Here is a 22,646-nt window from a genome sequence, read left to right on the forward strand (position 1 = left end):
AAAACAGTGCTACATGTACCAATTATTCTTTTATTAGTAACAGATTATATATTACAAATGGTTTGGTATTCTCCATAGATTTTTTTTTTAAAGATTTTATTTATTTATTTGACAGAGAGAGATCACAAGTAGGCAGAGAGGGAGGCATAGAGAGAGGGGGAAGCAGGTTCCCCGCTGAGCAGAGAGCCCGTTACGGGGCTCGATCCCAGGACCCTGGGATCATGACCTGAGCCGAAGGCAGAGGCTTAACCCACTGAGCCAGTCAGGCACCCCTTTTTTAAAAAAGATTTTACTTATTAATTTGAGAGAGAGCACATGCACACATATAGAGGGGAGGGGCAGCAGGAGAGGAAGAGAGAGTCTCAAGCAGACTCTGCGCAGAACACAGAGCCCAAGGTGGGGCTCAACCCTACAACTCTGAGATCACGACCTGGGCCAAAACCAGCCACTGGATGCTTAACTAAGTAAGTGTGCCACCTAGGTACCCCTCCACAGATGCTTCAAACACCACTGCAATTAAAGTAAAATTAAAGTTTTGACTATAATATTTGATTCTTATGTGGTGTTATTTTAATACAGTATGATGATTTATCTCTCTAGAAGTAAAATTAAGTTTCTACCTGCTTGTTACTCTATCACATGAAAATAGCTGACACATATTTTAAGAGAATTTTGATACAGTCTGACTTAACATATAGGCTACAAGACATATGTGTAACTCCCCTAGGTTCTCTCAAAAAGATGAAAATACTCCAGAATATCTGAGATTGAAGCATAGTGTAGTCCAGGTAACTACTATTCCAGTCAAACATGCCATATGTATTAAAAGATGTGTGGTGAGAGACAAGAAATGATGGTTTCCGTATGAGCCTCAAATCCAAAGTCACAAGTACAAACATTTCGAATCACAGGCATTTGATTTGCACCGAGGTGTTTCTCTTCTGGGAATATGTAAGCCTGCTTCACAGGAACTAGCAGAGATTTATTTAATTAATGATGGTTAATGATTTTCCTGGAGGCCACCTAGTCAAACATCTGACATTTTAATCATGTGAAAGCTTTTTCATTCCAACCATATAAAAGTTATTTTTAAAGCAAAAGCACACAACTGTGGACAAGGAACCATTAAAGTATTTAAGAAGAAAGATTTGGGATGGTTACAGTTTTTCAAATTACTAAAAGAATATTCCTGAATTGTCAACTGTAAATGAGTATCATAAAATCTTGCTTGCATCCTAGAGCTCTCTTAATATGTCCTTATAAATTCATGCTCCTCTTCCTTACACAGCTTTTAAAGCACAGATTGTAATCAATGATATTAATATGTATATAGTCCAGAAAGTATTCTCATTACCTTGAATTGTTTCACATAACAACCAAATCTCATATTCTTCAAACTATATGACGATGTTAATTAAAACTATAACTTGTATGCAGTGTGATTATTAGATTCAAGCCAATTACTCTAGTATTCCATTTTAGACCACAACCAAAATTATAACCAGAGATTGTTGCATCTCCTACACAAGTTGGTGATGACAAGAGTTGTTTATTTCATTTAAGCATCTCCCGCATCTAGTTCAGAAGTAAGTGTTTAATAAATATTTGTTGACTGCATAAACAGGCAACATCTTGGCTCAAATTTATTCTTATAAACAGTTCCCAACACTGGCCTCCTTACTTCAATCGTTCCTTTTTGCTTTAATATACTAGCTAGTCCATTACGCCCCTAATCCAGTCCTGTTGCCATGGCATGACAATTTTTACCAGGATCTTCTTGGCAGGCAGAATCTTTTGAGAAGTAGAATTCTAGATATGTCTGAACTTGCCCAGCTAAAAATATTTTTTAAGGTTGCTGGTGTTGGAGTGTTTTTTTTTTTTTTTCCCTTTAATGCAGCAGTAACATTTTCCCCACTGGCACTGCTTGTTTTCATAGCTCAGTAAAGAAATCTGCCATCCAACTGTGAAATCTGACTGGTTTTGAGCCAATTCATTTAGAGGTTACAAGGAGGTAGTGAATGCATTTTTTCAAGTTAGAAGTTAAACCTGTTAAAGTTTTATTACCTTTATATCAAACTTCCATCTGAATGGATAAAAGCTGGAGTGTCAGAAGCATCTCTGTCTTCATGAAAGACCAAGTTCATAATTCAAAGTGTGCATTGGTATGCATGAATTAATGTGTCATATTCTGAAATACATGCTCAAGAATCCTTACACAGGGCTTCCCAATACAGTCCAAAGTAGCAAGTCAGCATCCAGTGTTTCCTTTATACACTATATTGCTAATAATTACTGAGATATGGAGATGTTCCAACCCTAAATGTTTCTGTCACACCTTAGTAACAAACCTGAGAAGAGTTTGCTGCCATATAAGGGTAGGACTTTAAGGGGACCAGGGTGAAGCAGACAATCAGGGATCAGAAACTTCACAAACTAGTTAGATGGTCAGAACCTCATCAAGCTCTGTTCACCCTAAATTTTCTACCCACAGATGGTCAGAGCTGAAAGGGACCTTAAACATCATCACTGAATACGTGTATTAGGCAAAGTACTGAGGTGCAGACAAGACACATCTGTGGTAAACTAGGGGCTGAGTTGGGTCTCAGGGTCACACTTCTTTCCATGACATAGCAATGCCTCTCCTACCAATGGTACAGCTTCAAGCCGTGAACAGCACCTTGTATTTCTTTCTATTCCTAGACAGAATATTAATCTGAATGGTTGAACGTACACACTGTTAACTATATGGAACGAATGAAACCAAAATTTTAAAATAAGAAAATTTCTCTTCTAGGATCATTATTGTGTAGTTACCTTGCTGTCTTTCATCCCAGCTAAATGTTGGATGGCTCCGGATATTCCTACAGCAATATAAAGCTCCTGAAACAAAAGAAACCATATCATTAATATGTACTTATATATACTGTATTGTATCCTCCACAATATTGGTATTAGCAATTCAAGTCTTAGGTTAAAGATATTTTAAATAAAGTAGATGCAGTATGTTTTACTTAAATCATGTTTTCTTCCTTCCCTGATCTAACCCATAGTCTTCTTTTTCCTCTGAATTCCTATACTAGTGGTGATATAATAATAAATATGCAGATAATGAAAATCAATGAGCAGTAAGAATGTGCTAAGCATTTGACATCAACTGTTTCACTTAATCTCATAATTTCCTGTGAGGCAGCACTTTTGTCTGGGCTGCTCATTTAGATACCACATTTTAATTCATCACTCTGTATATATTCACTAAACACACACACACACACACACATATATTCACTAGATACACACACACACGTATCAATACATATCCATATATACCCATTCACAATACATACACAATGTACATATAAACACATACACGTATTAAAATATATTTTGACTTGTTTGCCTCCTCATAAAAGGGTATTTATTAAAATGATAAGATATATTCATTAAACTTTCATATTTAGAACAAAAGTACAAAACAGCCTTAAGAGGTTCTAAACACAGACATACATACATGTTCACATGCATACATAACCTCCCTAAGAAATATAAACTTCTTGAAGGAATAGGCTAAGCCTATTTCAAGGTTTATAAAAGGACCCCCAGACTGTAGTTTCTGAGCAAATGTTGATGACAATATTTGCACTCCCCGCCCCGGCCCTCTGCCCCTCGTAATAACAGAGAATGACTACTGACTACTGTTCTCTGCCCGCTTACCTAAAAAATTTAAAGTGTCCATGTTTGGAAAACCACTAAGTGCTTAATTTAAAAGAGCTTAGCTGCTTCATTCTGTCTACTAGATATAATTAAAGCTTTAACTGAAAAGCTTTTCCCCACACATAAACTGACCAAGTCTGGCCTTGGGTAGGAGGTTCATCTACCACATAACCAAACTGACATTGCGGATTTGCCACAACTGACAGCAGTCTCTCCTCAATATGAGTAAGGTGGAAGGCACTGAAAGTGGCTTTGTCACACTCAGTTTTATTACAGAGCAGATACTTTGAAGTCAATGACATTGTTAGGTGGTCCCACCTTGTTTTCTGCACTGCTTATGATTTAATTTAACAACTGCTTGCTCCCAAATGTGAGAGCATTTCAACCAAGATTTGAGGATAATGTCAGTAAATAATGCTATGATTTTGCATAACACATAACATGTGTGGCTGTATACAAGTCAATTTCCCCCTCTCTCAGTTTCTCAATTGTAAACAGAGGGGGGTATAGCCGCCAAACTAGAGATTCTTTAAAAAGCTTCCCAGGATACTCTAACATGCAGCCAGAGCTAAGAACCACTAGAAAGATGATCGCTCAGCTCTTATGCAGCGTAAAACCTATAACTCTTTCCAACAGGACCAGGCGAGGGGATGCTATATACCCAGGCTTTATCTTTAAAGGCATAAAGTGGGCACATCTGGGTGGCTCAGGTCACGATCCCAGGGTCCTGGGATCGAGTCCCACGTTGACCAGGATGCCTGCTTCTCCCTCTTCTTCTGCCTGCCCCTCCCCCCAGCTAGTGCACTCTCTGTCAAATAAATAAATAAAATCTTAAAAAAATAAATAAAGGCATGAAGTTTCCAATCCCTTCCAAAGCAGCAAGATACCATTATATAGGAGTTCAATCATCTAAAAATGAGGTAGGCTTGTTTTCCAATTCAACTTGCTCTTTGGTTATCACCAAAAGCCTAAATATAAGTAGGTACAACTTGACCTAAAAAGATGTTCTTAGGCTGTAGGAAGTAAAACTTACGGGTAAGGATAAAAAAAAAAACCCAACTCCATGATTCTCTCTCAAACATACGCAGAGAGTCTGTTATGACCACTAACACTTGGACAATGCAATAAGACCCTGTCATACTTCATCAAGCATGGTCACTACCATAAGTGATAAACAAGCTTTTCTTTGAAAAAGCACCACTATTTTTTATTTAAGACTTACGGGTAACTTCAATTGATAATTTCAACATCATTTCAGTTATTCTGAAGGCATTTCTTTCATTTAAAGGACAATCATTAAATTGTTAATCAAAAAAATATACTTATTAAATCTCACATTCAGGAAAACCAGGCCAGCAAGATTTTCAAAGCAAGTTGTTTAGAAAAACAAACCTAAAGGTTTGTCTTCAATGTTCAGAGGACTCAGAAAACTGTCTCACTAACCACTCTTGCAAGTACATTCTCAAAGCAAGCACTGGAAAAAATCAATAGTTCTGTAAATGAGTCCTTCTAACATACGTCTACATTAAAATTCAACAAGTCTTAAAAGCTCCATTTGCATCATAAAATGCTAATAAAAAACGTTGATCATTCTGGCAATAAACATCTACATAAATATAATATAAATGAAATTTATTTTACACCCCCTGAGAAATGAATACCATTGGCTTTAACTATAAATGTCACTAAGGAAATTAAAGATTCTGGACCAAAGCAAACCAAAGGGCCATTCCTGCTTTTCTGACCAGGGTTAAGTAATCCAAATGGGTTCACATGACCAACAGGCCCTCATTTCACTGTCTTACAAACATGATTCTCTGAATAAATATAAAAGCATTAAAACAATAACCAGAAAGAGTCCTGGGATTTGGGCTGCTGTTCTGAGATCTGTTCTGCGATCTGATAGCTCTCTCTGGCAGGAAGAGAGAATTTTTTCTTCTTTTTTAAAAAACATGTACAGGCAATTAGACTATTACCTTAAGATGCTTCCTTATGGCTTAGAAAGCATTTCTGTATCTCAATAATAATAATTAGTATGTATAAAACTCTCTACAGATGCTAATTTATGGAGCACTTTAGACACCACTTCACAACATAACAAGGCAATCCCTGCCTTGAGGCACTTACCTTCTAAAATCAGAAAGTAAGGTAATTTGGATAGAAAAATGAGAGGTGATTTTGGAGGGGGCAGCAATTAAGGGTTCAAAAAAAGGTAGGGTTAAAGAAAGGAGCAGACAGAGAAGTAGGATGGGAAGTTCTGGAGATAAAATCCTAGGAGCCTTAAGGGAAGGAATCTAGAAGTGAGATTAGATCAGCCTACGTGAGTTGGCAGCAGTTCTTTCTGGTTGATCATTCTGCAAATAAAGAATGGGGACTGGTGGGAAGAAGTAAAGCCACCGGGGCAGTAAGAGGACCAGAGGTTATTCTGAAATGTAAAGAAGAGAGAGCACTCTTACTTCAACAGAAACAAGGACCAGCAGAAGAAAGCACAAATCCCTCTTCCCTTGTAACAACCTAAAAAGACTACAGCTATAGACTCATCCGAAGAACTCAGAGGCAGGGCTCTAAAACACTTTACAGTGGGCTGAGATCAAAACAGGAACAGGGATTGGAAACTGCTGCATCCAGTTTGCAAGAGGAATATATTACTGAGATTAAGAGCCTAGGCTCTAGAATCTCATCGCCTATGTTTAAATTCCAACTCAGCCACCTGACAGACACAGGACTGTGGGCCAGCTATCGAACCTCTCCATGCCTCAGCCTACTCATCTGAAAAACTGGGATTATAAGTACCACTACTTCGAAGGGTACAGTGAGGCTTCAGTCCTTAGCATAATAACCAGTTTCCCAAGATACTGATGTGCCTTGAGGTTTGCTCAAATATTGATTCTCTCAGCCCACTGGTTGGCCAACTAGGCTCCTGGGGCGGTCTCAAGGCCACCACATACAGCTGAGCTACTACACTGAACAGCTCCAGAGGGAGGTGTCACTTACATCATATTATCACAGAACACATTTTTATTACAATTTTCCAACAGATGGCAGTAAAGTAACTTGAGAAAGAGGTACGTTTCTCCTAATTCGTACAAAAAAGTTGTATGGACTAGAAGTACAGGGGAGCCAGAATCCTCTGTGGTACAAGAACACTGTAGTTTTCTAAGTATGCCATACCAGGAAAAAGTTGAGAGACACTATGATTTACTGTTGTTGATACTGCTGTTATACCTTAGAGGGACTATATGAAGACACTGTTTCTTTGCCCCATGTCCTCAAGAAGCTCACAGTCTAACAACATAGGTTAAGATAAAATAGTAATAGTCCATAATCCAATCTGGGGGAAAAAGTCTAAGTATGTCAGAGCTCTGGTCTCTTCTGTAAATGCTTTCAGTACCTGCCACTGAGAAGTGGAAAGGTCTCTGGAAGCAGGAAGCAGATCAGGGGATGACATTCCTCTGTAGTCATTTCTACTCTCTGCCAAACAGAAGCCCACTTTTGCAGCTTATCCCATCTGCTATGGCTCCTTAGTTGTTCAGACAAAACAAGCTTTTATTTAATTTTTTCAAGACACGCTTTTAAAAGTAGGTTTTATTGGCCCTAACTAAATGATAAACCTGAATGCCTGATAAACAGAAAGATGACTGGAATGGAACCTTAACTACTTTTATAGAAATTTAACCAACCTGTGGAATCAACACGGCCAGAGTATTCTCGATAGGTGATTTGAGTTTTGGTTACTTTCTTCGGAAAGAAGGAACATCACTCCTGCTTAACCCAAACCTTGTACAGGAAACCTGGAATTCTAAAAGGTATTATCTGAGTCCTACTCTCCAGAGGATTTTAGTGCAGAAGCTAAGGAGAAAAGTGGTCTCTATTTATTTATTTATTTATTTATTTATTTATTATTTCTTTTCAGCGTAACAGTATTCATTGTTTTTGCACCACACCCAGTGCTCCATGCAATATGTGCCCTCCCTAATACCCACCACCTGGTTCCCCTAACCTCCCACCCCCCGCCCCTTCAAAACCCTCAGGTTGTTTTTCAGAGTCCATAGTCTCTCATGGTTCACCTCCCCCTCCAATTTCCCTCAACTCCCTCCTCCTCTCCATCTCCCCATGCCCTCCATGTTATTTGTTATGCTCCACAAATAAGTGAAACCATATGATACTTGACTCTCTCTGCTTGACTTATTTCACTGAGCATAATCTCTTCCAGTCCCGTCCATGTTGCTACAAAAGTTGGGTTTTCATCCTTTCTGATGGAGGCATAATACTCCATAGTGTATATGGACCCCATCTTCCTTATCCATTCGTCCGTTGAAGGGCATCTTGGTTCTTTCCACAGTTTGGCGACCGTGGCCATTGCTGCTATAAACATTGGGGTACAGATGGCCCTTCTTTTCACTACATCTGTATCTTTGGGGTAAATACCCAGTAGTGCAATTGCAGGGTAATAGGGAAGCTCTATTTTTAATTTCTTGAGGAATCTCCACACTGTTCTCCAAAGTGGCTGCACCAACTTGCATTCCCACCAACAGTGTAAGAGGGTTCCCCTTCTCCACATCCTCTCCAACACACGTTGTTTCCTGTCTTGCTAATTTTGGCCATTCTAACTGGTGTAAGGTGGTATCTCAATGTGGTTTTGATTTGAATCTCCCTGATGGCTAGTGATGATGAACATTTTTTCATGTGTCTGATAGCCATTTGTATGTCTTCACTGGAGAAGTGTCTGTTCATATCTTCTGCCCATTTTTTGACATAATTATCTGTTTTGTGTGTGTTGAGTTTGACTTCTTTATAGATCCTGGATATCAAACTGGACAGCTATATGTAGAAGAATGAAACTCGACCATTCTCTTACACCGTACACAAAGATAAACTCGAAATGGATAAAAGACCTCAACATGAGACAGGAATCCATCAGAATCCTATAGGAGAACATAGGCAGTAACCTCTTCAATATCAGTCACAACAACTTCTTTCAAGATATGTCTCCAAAGGCGAAGGAAACAAAAGCGAAAATGAACTTTTGGGACTTCATCAAGATCAAAAGCTTCTGCACAGCAAAGGAAACAGTCAACAAAACAAAGAGGCAACCCACGGAATGGGAGAAGGTATTTGCAAATGACAGTACAGAAAAGTGGTCTCTTACTTGCACATTGTGATTTTTGTCTAACGCTGTTGTTAGATACAAAAAATATATAAAATGTGTGAGCCACATATTTAATTAAAAAAATTTTTTTAATGATTTTATCTATTTGAGGGGTGCCTGGGTGGCTCAGTTGTTAAGCGTCTGCCTTCAGCTCAGGTCCTGATCCCAGAGTCCAGGGATCGAGCCCCACATCAGGGTCCCTGCTCAGCAGGAAGTCTGCTTCTCCATCTCCCACTCCTCCTGGTTTGTGCTCCCTCTCTTGCTGTGTCTCTCTCTGTCAAATAAATAAATAAAATCCCTAAAAAAAATTAATTTAAAAAAAAAGATTTTATCTATTTGAGAGAGACAGTGCGAGAGAGAGTGAGCACAAGTGGAGGGGAGAGGCAGAGGCAGAAGCATCCCTGCTAAGCAGGGGGCCCAACATGGGGCTTGATCCCAGGACTCTGGGATCATGACCAGAGCCAAAGGCAGAAGCTTAACTGAATGAGCCACCCAGAAGCTTAACTGACTAAGCTTAATTAAATAAAGTAAAACAAAACAAAACAAAAAAGTAAAACTAACTTTAATAATGCAATCTCAGTTCAGACTAAGTACATCTCAAGTGCCCAAGAGCCACATGTAGGTTAGTGGTTACCATAGTGGACAGCATAGATCCAGGATAATTTTAGAATAAGCTAAAGAACAGCTTTCTTGTAAACTCTACAAGGATACTATACTACATGGTCTGACAGTGGATCTAAAGATAAAATGATATTAGTCTCATGTGTCTGCTTTGCTTGGATTGGCTCAGAACAAGATCATTTATAGGCTGTTTTAAACTCCGAGAGAGAACCGAAAAGGAAAGTCAGCAGTGTAACAAAGCTGAAGACCAGCATGAGAAACAGCAGGATTAAACAAGAGGGCAGCCAACAGATAAATCACAAATAGATGACAAAAGTCCATCAAATTTTAGGTAGTGTGGACCATTACAGGAAAGCCAAAGGCAGATGAAAACCACTGGCTTAATGTGGTAAATTTATACTCTGAAAAGAAACTATTAAATTTTACCCTCTTGTACGTTATAATTTTTCTTAAAACTCTAGAAGAACCTGAAAAAATCTATCCTTAAAAACACATTTTTTCAAAAAAGTATCTAAACAATGAGTAAAAACAATTTTTTAAAATAGAAATTTAAAAATACTTGGAATGAAACACCAAAAAAGGCAAAGCTTATCAGAATTGTAGGATGCAGCTAAAGTAATACAAAAAAAGATTTATACCTTTAAAATTTTTGTGTTAGGAAACAGGATTATCGAAAATTAATGAGCTAAGATCTCAATTCAAGAAAGTCAAAAATGAGGGGTGCTTAGGTGGCTCAGTTGGTTAAGCATCTGACTTTGGCTCAGGTCACGATCCCAGTGTCCTGGGACTGAGTTCCACATTGAGCTCTGCACATGGCTCTCTGCTCAGTGGGGAGTCTGCTTGTCCCTCTCTCTCTGCCCCTCCCCCTCTGCTCATGCTCCCACTGTCTCTCAAATAAATAAAATCTTTCTTAAAAAGTTGAAAATAAGTATACAAAGCCAGTATATTTATTCAATCACTATTATAACTAAATAAATAAGATCAGAGATGGGTTCAGATCCTGACTGTTCCACATACCCTCTATATTCTCAAGCAAGTTATTTAACCTCTCAGAATCTCAATCTTGTGTGTAAAATGGAGAATAAACTGTAGCTAATAGGACTGTTGTGATCATTAAATAACCCAGTGCATGTGAAGTGTTCAAAATAGGTTAATGTTAATACTTATGCTGTTATTATTACTACTAAATGATCACTAAATCCTTAAACTAGAAGGCAAAAGACAGCCAACTATTATCTACATTCCACTTTGAAGTGGCAACCACCACCTCAAGGAAGTTGTTATTAATTTGATATAATTCTTCTGGGATAATGCACTGGGAAAATTTCTTTTAACTGATACTTACTAGTTTCTCTGCATATAGTACTGGCAATAAAGTTGGAAATTCTGCCCAATTTTCTAGATAGTGCTGGCTGGCTTAGAAAGTTGGGGTAAATTTCTTTCTAAGATTCTAACACAATCTTATATAGAAATATATACCCAAGATTCAGGTACCAAGACATATCATATTGGTTATACAAAACATATATATGAGGCACCTGGGTGACTCCTGGTTTGGGCTCAGATCCTAATCTCTGGATCTTGAGATCAAGCCCTATGTTGGGCTCCACACTTAAGAACCTCTCTCTCCCTCTCCCTCTGCCCTTACCCCTGACTTGCAGGCTCTCTCTCTCTCTCTCAAAACAAAACAAAATCCATCTATATATACATACACATATATATGAAGTTGAAATTACATGAGTTTATGTTGTAAACTCATACATTCACTTTTTTCTGGAATTGGACAGTATTCTGCCTGCAGCAACTTCAGATTTGCTTTACTTTAAACAAAGTAGAAAGATTTAAACATTCACTTTTTTGTTTATATGAAATATGAATGAGTGGAGTAGCTAAATCTGAAGCTTTCAGAGCAGAAAAGCCAAGCCAATATTGCTTTATCTCTTTAAAAATCAGGTTTAAAATTTCTTTTCTACCAGCAGTCTCCCTTTCTAGATAGAGTTGGGGAAGGAACATAAAAACTACATTTCTTCAAAGACAGAAATTTGAAAAGACATCCTGTAAGTAATTCTAGAGCTTGGAGATCCAATAACCAATAACAATAACCTCATGATGGCTTCAGATAGGACAACAGTTTTACAAAATGGCAAATGCTTTCTCAACCTTCTTATTTAGAAGACTACAGAAGCATTACTTTAAACAGCAACTGTTATAGCTAAAACACAACACACATATATAGGACAAATGCCAGGTTAGGAGTTAGATGGAATTTATCATAGCAAATAATGAATGTCTCTGAGAAGCAGATTAACGGAGCTATATTTTCTAATTACTGCAAGTCTCCTGTGCATTAGTATTGCTATATTTCATCCTGCTGCTCATTTAAAAGGCCAAACTATTTCTTCTGTTTGCCAAATTGTGTTAAGTCTCTTCTCTTTTTGGAAGAGGCCCCAAAACACAAAGCACAACTCACTATGGCTCTTTTCTCCAAGAGCTCTATGCCTGTGTTATGAAGTTCTCAGGCAGGATTATGGCTAAACTGAGTTTTACATGAATGGAGGACTTTACACATACTCTTGATTTGAAGCTGAACATATGTCCCAGCCATTAGACAATGCTCCTGTACTAGGACTAGCTCAGGTTTTTATCAGGAGTCAAGATGGCATACGAATCATTACAGTTACACAAATTGTCTATGATATTCTGGTAACTATGCTGTACTTTACAAACTTTATCTCATGTAACTATGACAACTCTATAGGATAGGAATCACTCCCATTTTATGGAAGAGAAAAGCATAGGCTCAGGCAGGCTATGTGTTGTCCAAGGTTATGTACAGTGTACCTAGTAAAAGGCTGGCTTCTTAACCCAATTCCTTTGATTTTAAATTCAGTACTTTTTTCTTCTATACCACAGATAACAATATTATGACAGTACTAGTAATACGCTTTAACTGAAGCCACTAGTCTATAAAACTGCAATAAATATATTTATCTTAGAGAAAAATCACTAACACAAGATGAGATGAACAGCTAACTTAAGTTTATGTACTAAAAAGTACCATCAATTTTACAGGTGCCTGGGTGGCTCAGTTGGTTAAATGTCTTGCCTTCAGCTCAGGTCATGATCCCAGGGTCCTGGGACTGAGTCCCACATCAGACTCCCTGCTCTGCCCCTCTGTCCCTCTGCCCCTCTCCCCACTCATTCAATCTCTCTAATTCTCATGCTCTCTCAACTAAATAAAATATAATCTTTAAATATTTAGCTATTTTACAATTAAATGTGCAGCATTTACCTAATTCACTTCTATGCTAATTCACGGATTTCCCACTGTGGGAAAATACTCCTTATGCATACTTGGGATAACAGAAAACCAAGTTTATTATCATATACTTTGCTAAAATTATTCAGATGATTAAACTGAAATACTTGGGAATATGCCATCAAAACACTTAGATATAGAATCACTCTATTACAAAGCTTTGTATTTTAGCGGGTCAAATAAAAACTTTGATTATCAAATTTTTTGTCACCAAGGTTTTTTAATTGATTGAAATCAGTTAGAACATGCTAAATTATATAGTTCTACATAGAATTTTATAGTAAGGCACCTCTGACATTATCTATGTAATTGTTTTATTTTACCAATGAAAAAATTGAGGCCCCACAAAACAAACATGGCACTAGGACCTGACTTTCAAGCAATATTCTTTTCCCTCAACCAAGCTGCCTCTTTCCTAAAATTACTAAGAGTTAGGTCATTGCTTCTGCATAGCATTCCTTGATCTTTATTCTAAAATTCTTAAGATAACTTCTATGCCAAGGACCTCATGAGAGCTACAAAGTAACCAGAGGAAAGCAATTTGGCAGTTCCTCAAAAAGCTAAACACAGAATTACCATAAAACCCAGCAATCCCACTCTAAGATATAAACCCAAAAGAACCAAAAACAGACTCAAACGTATACTTGTATGTGAATGTTCACAGAAGCATTATTCACAATAGCCAAAAGGTGAAAACAAAACAATGCAAGTATCCACCTGCAGATAAATGGATAAACAAAATGTTCATGGCATATTAATGGAATATTCTTCAGCCATAAAAAAGGAATGAAGTTCTAATCCATGCTACAATATAAATGAAATCTGAAAACACGATAAATAAAATAAGACACTCACAAAAGGACAAATACTGTTATGATTCCACTTTCATGAAGTACCTAGCAGAGGCAAAAATTACAGAGACATAAAGTAGATGAAAGATTAGCAGGGACTAGGATGGGGGGAATGGAGAGTTACTGCTTAATGGATACAGAGTTTCAGTTTGGGGTGATGAAAACTTGTGGACATAGATGGTGATGGTTGCATAACACTGTGAATGTAATTACTGCCACTGAACTGTATACTCAAAAATGGTTAAAATGGCAAATTTTTTAAATTTTACAATAAAATAGTCATTAGAAAGTTATCACCCTTGACAGAAGCCTTCACTTAATTCTCCACTTTCAAAAAACTCGAAGCTCTAGAATCTTGTGGTTTTGACAATTATCAAAAACAAACAGTTCACATAACATTAAAAAAAATAACATCAATAACAGAGGAAACCAAGTACAGGATTTATGGGAATTCTCTGAAGTATCTTTGCAAATTTTCTGTAAAGCCAAAACTGTTCTCAAAAGTAAAGTTTACTAAAAAAAAAAAAAAGGCAACCAGAGTTGTGAAGTTCAGCCCAAGTTACACAAAGACTCCTTTTAGTACTTTCTAAAGTTGTAAGAATTTTTTAAAAGATTTTATTTACTTATTTATTTGACAGAGAGAGAGAGAGCAAGCAGGGGGAAAGCAGAAGGAGAGGGAGAAGCAGGCTCTCCGCTGAGCAGGGAGCCCAATTTGTGGCTTGATCCAAGGACCCCAGGATCATGACTGCGACTGGAGGCAGACGCTTAACAACTGAGCCACCCAGGGACCCCTAAAGTTCTAAGAATTTTAACAGTGCTAATAATGTGGGAAAAGAAAGTGCCTATAAGAAAATAATAAGTTTACTATTCATCCAACCTAACTAGAGACCCTCTATCTAATCTCACTTCAAGAAAATGGAATACATTCTTTTGTCCCAAACACCGTACCATTTCCCAAATTCCTTTTCAAACTAAATTTGGTTACTATCAATATATAACATTATATATTAATTATATATATATAAAATAATTAGATTCAGTTGTTCAAATATTCTTTTGTACAAGACTTCAAATATTCATATCTTTGGCCCTAAAGTAAACAAAAGGTCTGAAGTACATATTCTAAATGATCAATTATCCATTAAATAAACATTTCCTTCTATTACAGTGTCTTATGTTCTCTGACATTCACGTGCATGTTTATCACATCTGAAGCTATACCTGAGAAAATAAGTTAGCATTTACGTGAAAGAGCCAAAAATACAGTTAAGAATAAGAATTTAGAATAGTTTTATTCCTTTCCAGTTACCACACAAGGTTAGCTAAGATAAAGATCTGTTGTCTACTCTTATCGATTTTCATGCCAGCTGTTAAATTAGATTAACTGCCTATATGATATGTCAATTTATCATAACAGTGGCATGCTTTTAAACAGTTATATATGGAAAAAGAGTTCCAGACTCTCCAAAAACTTAAAAATTTCAACCTTATATATAAAATGGTAGTGAATAAAAAAACCTCACTGATATTGGTCCTCTAGAATAAATGTTTAAAGAAATCAGTCTAATTAAAATTAGCTAAGAAATCAAAGCTATAATTTGAATGCAAAGATATAATCAGAATAAATTCTTAGCAAAAAAGTTTTTAACTATTGCACAACTGAACAATTTATATAGCCTAACCCCAGTTTATAAATTCTACAACTTCTCCATTGTCATATTTTAAGTTTCACTGTCAGGATTCTGATCATCCAGGCCACGTAATTACCTTTAAGAAGCATGCTTAGGGTGTTTTCTGGACTGCAGGTCCATACAGCAGTTTTCTCTGCCCTCTTGGGAATAAAACATCAATTGCTTTCAGCTAAATGCACTCACATATGAATATTTTAGTACAATTTAATGCTTCTATACCAACCCCAAAGGAATAGAGCATCAATTTGTGAACACAGTTCTCCTGGAGTTAAAAGCCAAGCTGGATAATGCAGTATGAAAGGGCTTGTCAATCTTTAGCTTTTTAGCAAGTCAGAAAAGCAGTCCATAAAGTCAGTCCCAGCTGTATACAAATAACTCTATCAAGTTTGTTCCTACAGAGACTTTTCAACATTAGTCAATTTTCAAAAGAGAAACCCCAAAACAAAATTTCTTGTACTGGTAAATTCCCCCAAACTGCTTGTCCACCTAGTAACTATTAATCTATTCTCAGAGTTATAAACAGACCACTGATCTGTTAGTAAAACACCAAAACATTGACAAAGTAATCTACTTCCACTAAGAAGTTGTGCTAAGCGTAAAAACACATTTCCTGGGGCACCTGGGTGGCTCAGTGGGTTAAGTCTCTGCCTTCAACTCAGGTCATGATATCGGGGTCCTGGGATCGAGCCCTGCATCGGACTCTCTGTTCAGCAGGGAGCCTGCTTCCCCCTCTATCTCTGCCTGCCTCTCTACCTACTTGTGATCTCTCTCTGCCAAATAAATAAATAAAATCGTTAAAAAAAAAAAAACACACACACACACACATTTCCCTGGCAGTAGGTACCAGATTCTTTAATGATTGCAGTATGCTTATGTTAAGGTTAAGTCACAAAAAGAGCTTCTAAAGGCAACCCAGAGAAAAATGTAAAACAGGAACTACCATTAAATATGCCAAAGCTTACAAAGTCATTTGAGTTAAATTCTAGTCATAACATAAACACGTCACTCCACTAAGCTCAACAAATACTAATTAATGTCCTAATAATCCAATGAGACAATCAAATATGAGTTATAGAAATCAGATTTCAATACCTGTTCATGATTTCAAAACAAAACAAAAAAATCTCTTAGCAAACAAGGATTTATAACTGTAAAAATAGTTAACACATAGTACTTACACTATATGCCCTGGTTGTAAGTGTTTTACATATACTTATTCTATCTTCACAATTTCCCACGAGGGAATGACTATCATCACCATGATATAGTTGAAAAAACTGTGGTACACAGAAGTTAAGTGAAAGTTAAGTTACATAAGCAAGCAACTGTTATATGACACCATTAGAGAAAACTTTAATCTCATAAAGGAGATCTACTAAAAAGAGATGCAAACATCACACCTGATGGTGAAACTTATTAGAAATTACTGGAAAATAAGGGACAGGATGTTTATCATGACCACTTCCATGAACAATGTCCAGAGAGCCACAGCTGACATAATAAGAAAAAAACATTAAATAAAAGGATGAAACAAAATTTCCTTATTCCCAGATTTATGTATGTACAGCACCCAAGAATCTATAAATTAATAAAAGCAATACATAAACATAAATTACATTCCTATTTGTCCATACACATCAAAACTACCTAAATAAATGGAGGAAATAAAATCATGCTTTACAGATTAAATATTGCAAAGATATCAACTCTCCCCAAATTAATCTATGCATCCATAATTTCTTACTTGAAGAATTTCTGCTTCTGAGTATTTGCTAAAACTTGTCCTTTCCAAATCCAGAAGTCGCTAATCAAATAATTAAAAAAAATTATAATGAACTTGCATGAGTGCACATTTAAAGTGCTTATGAATCTCAGAGAGACTGCTGTGTCCACTCAGCAGTTGTGTCTCAGCTATTTAAATGACAGGATTGTATCTCAGGCTCACACTGTATAACTGTAAGTAACAAGAACACAAGGAGGTATCTATTTTGAGATTTTTTTTCATCTTGTTGCTTAACTGAAGTCTTTGGATAATGATTCAGAGTATCTATTTCTGGAGTCTCGGGAGCCGAGAAGAGAAAACTGTCCAACACCTCTCAGCATCTGAATGTGAGCCCCTTTACCAACCCCTTCCCGTGCACCCTAACTCATCACTTAACTCTCCCAACTCCCGCTACTAAATCTCACCCAGGCAAGTCCTCAATCAGTAAATTATAATTTTTAAATGGTCCTGGTTATTAGCTAAGAATTATTTGCCTTTATCATATCTTTAGCATATTTTTTCATTATTTGTTTACATTACAATTCGTACATGTTTGGAGCAGTACAGAAGAAATATCTGACATTGTCCAGTATCACTGCATTCTGTCCAGAAAGATACTAATGAATTTAATAACTGTGAAACAACTAAGTAATTGATTTTAAATATTTTATATTATGTTGAAAATCTTGGTGGACTTTTATTATTTAAGGGTTTTGGGTGCACTAGGAACTAGTTATTAATTTTCTCTTTTAAAAAAATAAAACAGATTTGGATTTTCATCAACTTTGATTTGATTTTCATCAAATATGAATTTTCATCAACTACACAATTTCAAAAATCACACTAAATCTGAGTAAGATAAACCTACATTTCTTTTTCTTTTTTTTTTTTTTTAAGATTTATTTATTTGACAGACAGAGATCACAAGTAGGCAGAGAGAGATAGAGAGAGGAAGAAGCAGGCTCCCTGGTAAGCAGAGAGCCCGATGCGGGGCTCGATCCCAGGACCCTGGGATCATGACGTGAGCCAAAGCCAGAGGCTTTAACCCACTGAGTCACCCAGGCGCCCCTAACCCTACATTTCTAATCAAAACTTCAACTGTGGAGTTTGACAAACTAATTCTAAAACTGCAAGAGAAAGGCAGAGAGCTAAGAACAGCTAAGACAACTGCAGAGAAGAGAGGAGAGGGAAATTGCCCAACTAGGTAATTTTTTTATTACAGCTTTAGGTGTAGTACTGGGTCAAGGACAAACAACTGACAGGACAAAACAGAGAGCCCAAAAATAGGCTTGTGCAGGTATATAAACATGTACAAGGTGACTCTAGAGACCAGTGGAGGAGAAAGAGAATGTATAATCAAAGATTAGTTATATGAGGATAAAACTGAAAACCTACTTCACACCAAACATAAAAACCAAATCAAGTAGATTAAAAGCCAAAATATGAAAAGCAAACCTTACAAGTTTTAGGAAAAAAAGGGAGCCGGGGTGGTTTAGTCAGTAAAGGATCTGCCTTCGACTGAGGTCATAATCCCAGGGTTCTGGGATAGAGTCCTACATCGGGCTCCCTGCTGAGCGGGGAGTCTGCTCCCCCTGTATCCCCCACCCCCCGCCCTGCTCATGCTCACTCTCTCTTTCAAAAATAAATAAATAAAATCTTGAAAAATAAAAGTTTCAGGAAAAAAACACAGGTGAATATTGTTATGACCCTGTCTTAGGAAAGATTCCTTAACACACAGATGGCAGATACTAAAAAGGAAAAAAATAAGTTCAACCACATTAAAATTAAAAGCTGTTTATCAAAAGCCGTAATTTAAAAAAGGGAAAGACGGCTAAAAACTGAAAATTTATGCAACACATGTAACCAACAAAAGACTAGTACCCAAAACACATTAAAAACTTCCAAGAACTGATATGAAAAAAATTCAATAGCAAAATGGGCAAAAAGATATGAACAAAAATTCAGAGGGAAGAAGATATTTGGGATGCCTGGGTGGCTCAGGGTCCTGGGATCAAGACCCACATCAGGCTCCTTGCTCAGCAGAGAGCCTACTTCTCCCTTTCCCTCTGCCTACTTGTGACCTCTGTCAGATAAATAAAATCTTAAAAAAAAAAAAAAAAGGAAAAACAACTGTGGCAAATACACAAAACATAAAATTTACCATTTTAATCACTGTTAGGAGCAGTTCTGTGGCATTGAGTATACTCACCTCGTTATGCAACCATTGCTGCTATCTCCAGAACAGCAAAACTTTAAAAAACCAAAATACCAAAGTTCAAAGAGGATGGGAGTAAAGGTAAGTTTTATTAACTGCTGGTAAATATAAAGAGTTACTGTGGTTGACCCTTCATCAACATCTGGTAAGCTAACACTTCCTATAATTGAGCAGTGTTACACTCAGGCTTACTTCCCTAGGGAAACACTAACATACAAGGAGACATAAGAATCTTCAAAGCAACATTATTTGTAACAGCAGGAATTATAGACTACCTAAATAAGCATCCATTATTGGGAAAATGGGTGAAGTATAACATATTTATTTAATAGGATACCATACATCAATGAAACACAAACGAAGAACTGTTACCTGAATTAAAATGGATGAATCTCACAAACATTAGACTAAAAAACATAAAGAACACATACAGTATGCTGTTGCTGTAAAGTTTTAAAAATGTATACAAAACAATGTAACCTATCAGTGTTTCCCAATTTTTTTATATCATGGAACACAGCATGTGAACGTAGCATGTATGTGGTACCCTGGGCTATGTGAACAAGTCTAGTCACAATAATAATGTTTTATTATGTTCCAAAGACTGAGAGGATCAACATCTTGGCACACCTGTAAATCATGCACGGCACTCAAGTTGAAAAGTTCAGCTATATACTATTTAGGGAACTGTAGATATACAGTAAAAGTATTGAAATCATCATCAAATTTAGGTAATAACTACTTTTCAGGGAAAGGAAGGATATGTATTAAAGTACACAGGGGCTTTAAACTGTATTATAATATCGTTTCTTAAATTTAGTAGTAAAAACAAAGGTGTATTCTGTATTCTTTATATATATATATATATATATATATATATATTTTTTTTTTTTTTTAAGTAAATAGAAAAGAAGATTAGCCTACCAAGAGACATGAAAAGCTAGTAGGGAAAAGAGGCTGCTGGATAGACAAAGAGTTTTCCTTTTTAAGATTATAAAAAAAGGAGCCAGTAGAGAGGGAGAGGTTCTGAACCCAGAACATGGGGTAAAAAATGGAATACGGTCCTGAAGGAGGTAGGAAGTATGAGATCCAAGGATATCGGTAGAGAGATGAGCATTAAATTAGAAAAGGATAGACAAAAGAGTTTTCCTTTTTTTTTTTAGATTTTTAAATTTTATTTATTTGACAGACAGAGATCACAAGTAGGCAGAGAGGCAGGCAGAGAGAGAGGAAGGGAAGCAGTCTCCCTGCCAAGCAGAGAGCCCAACGCGGGGCTCGATCCCAGGACCCTGGGATCATGACCTAAGCCGAAGGCAGAGGCTTTAACCCACTGAGCTACCCAGGTGCCCCAGGAGTTTTCCTTCTTAAGGTTATTTTAAAAAGGAGCCAGTAGAGAGGGAGAGGTTCTGAACCCAGAACATGGGGGTAAAAAAATGGAATACTGTCCTGAAGGAGGTAGCAAGTAATGAGATCTAAGGATACAGGTAGAGAGATGAGCATTAAATTAGAAAAGGCTCACCTCTTTCTTTGATGTATATAAGTTAAATTGTATTGTTTTGCTTTTAGAGAGGACAGTAAGTTGACTTGTGAAGTAGAAGGAAAGATCAGTGCCTGAGAATAAGGGAAACAGTACTAAATAAGGAGTTTTTAAAATTTGTCCAATTTAAGATAATGCTCATATATACTAACAGAGGACAAAACCAAAATTCAGTTCAGGAGATCTATTTGTGGAGAAGTGAGGCTATGCAATCCATCAGTTTTTCCTGGACAAGTGGTTTTTAAAATGTGCTCAGGGCTCTAGTCATTCTGCAGAGGGGCCAATAGAGACTCGTTCAGAAAAACGAGAAAGAAAAGAGCTACGTTAGCAGCACTTGAGGTTACACCACTCCACTGCAACTCCACTTTTCCTATTATCCATAGGGCTTCCTGACAAGAGTTCATCTGAAGAAGGGTTCTACAACTAACTCACTACTATTCTGAAATTTTATCCTAGAAAAGTCAGAGCAGCAAGCCCCAAACCAAATAATTTTGGCTCCTTATGGAAATGCATTTAAATATTGGGCAATTGGCTGACATTGAGGGACATTATATATCTAAAAAACAAACAAACAAACAAAAACAAAAAAACACAGCCTTATGTAACCACTGTCCTATTTATAGTAAGGACATTGTTGAGGATACTAATCAATAGTGTCCTCTATATAAGGGCTCAAGGGATCAATCTCTCTCTCTCTGATCTTAATATCAGGCCAAATTATCCTTCCCATGTGCAGTAAGTTTGTTTTTAACCTTAGGGACACTGTAAATCAGGACACTGATCTTATTTCCCAATATGAACTGGCTTTCAGAAAACCTAGTGCCAGATTTGCAGACTAGATCTGCAAATGAATAGAATGATACAGAACTTATTTTCTTTAAAACCTCTCTCCCAGTTTTAACATATTTCCAACCTTTGCTTATCTGAGTTTTCTCAAGACCAGACTGTCACCCAGTGACTCCCCTGAAGAGACAAAGGCAGTTTGGTTACTACAGGTATGGGGGGTGGGGGAATAGGAGTAGGAACACTAAGAAGGGTACAGAAGGCCTGCCCAAGACTGAGGTTAAATAAGAAGTGAGAGTCAGGGGCACCTGGGTGGCTCAGTGGGTTAAAGCCTCTGCCTTAGGCTTGGGTAATGATCTCAGGGTCCTGGGATCAAGCCCCGTACTGGGCTCTCTGCTCAGCGGGGGACCTGCTTCCCTCTCTCTCTCTCTCTCTGCCTACTTGTGATCTCTATCTGTCAAATAAATCAATAAAATCTTTAAAAAAAGTAAAGACTAATATAGAAGAACTTGTAATAGTAAGCTATAGATTAGTGGTTCCCCATCACTAGGTCTGAATTCTTGCAAGGAACATGAATCCATAAACATACTAGGAACTGTTCTGTCTTCCATATGCATGTATAAACAGCTGTGAATGATACAAATGTATTTAAAAGTATAACTAAACTCATGGCATCTTTTGGGTATTATATATTTTCCTATTTTCTCAGTTGGTAATAAAACTTTTGTGAGGGTAACAAAATTTGCCTTTATGTCCCCTTACTTGAATAGGGAACTTTTACTGTTTCATCAGAGACAACCACAGTGATGCTTCCCATAGCTATTACCAAATGGCAACAAAATAGAACACAGGATCTTCAAAGAATATAAAGTTAAGAGGAATGTGAATAGAAAAAAAATCAAGCTTTAAAAGATTCAAGAGACTTCAATGGTGGAGAACAAAAACCCAAATTTAATAATGACAGTGTTCAGCTTTAAACACAAAGAACAATTCATTATTATTAGACA

General features: G+C 37.0%; 1 protein-coding gene across 1 annotated transcript in view; it reads right to left on the reverse strand.

The window, feature by feature from the left end:
* Nucleotides 1-22,646, reverse strand: part of ETFA (electron transfer flavoprotein subunit alpha) — an 82,274-nt gene that overhangs the window by 11,534 nt on the left and 48,094 nt on the right. Inside the window, exon 10 of the mRNA XM_080808510.1 lies at nt 2,815-2,880. Within this exon, the coding sequence (XP_080664636.1) occupies nt 2,815-2,880 (66 nt within the window). The remainder of the gene's footprint in view (nt 1-2,814; nt 2,881-22,646) is intronic.

This window comes from Martes martes, assembly GCF_963455335.1.
Source record: "Martes martes genome assembly, chromosome: 7".
Taxonomy (NCBI): domain Eukaryota; kingdom Metazoa; phylum Chordata; class Mammalia; order Carnivora; family Mustelidae; genus Martes; species Martes martes.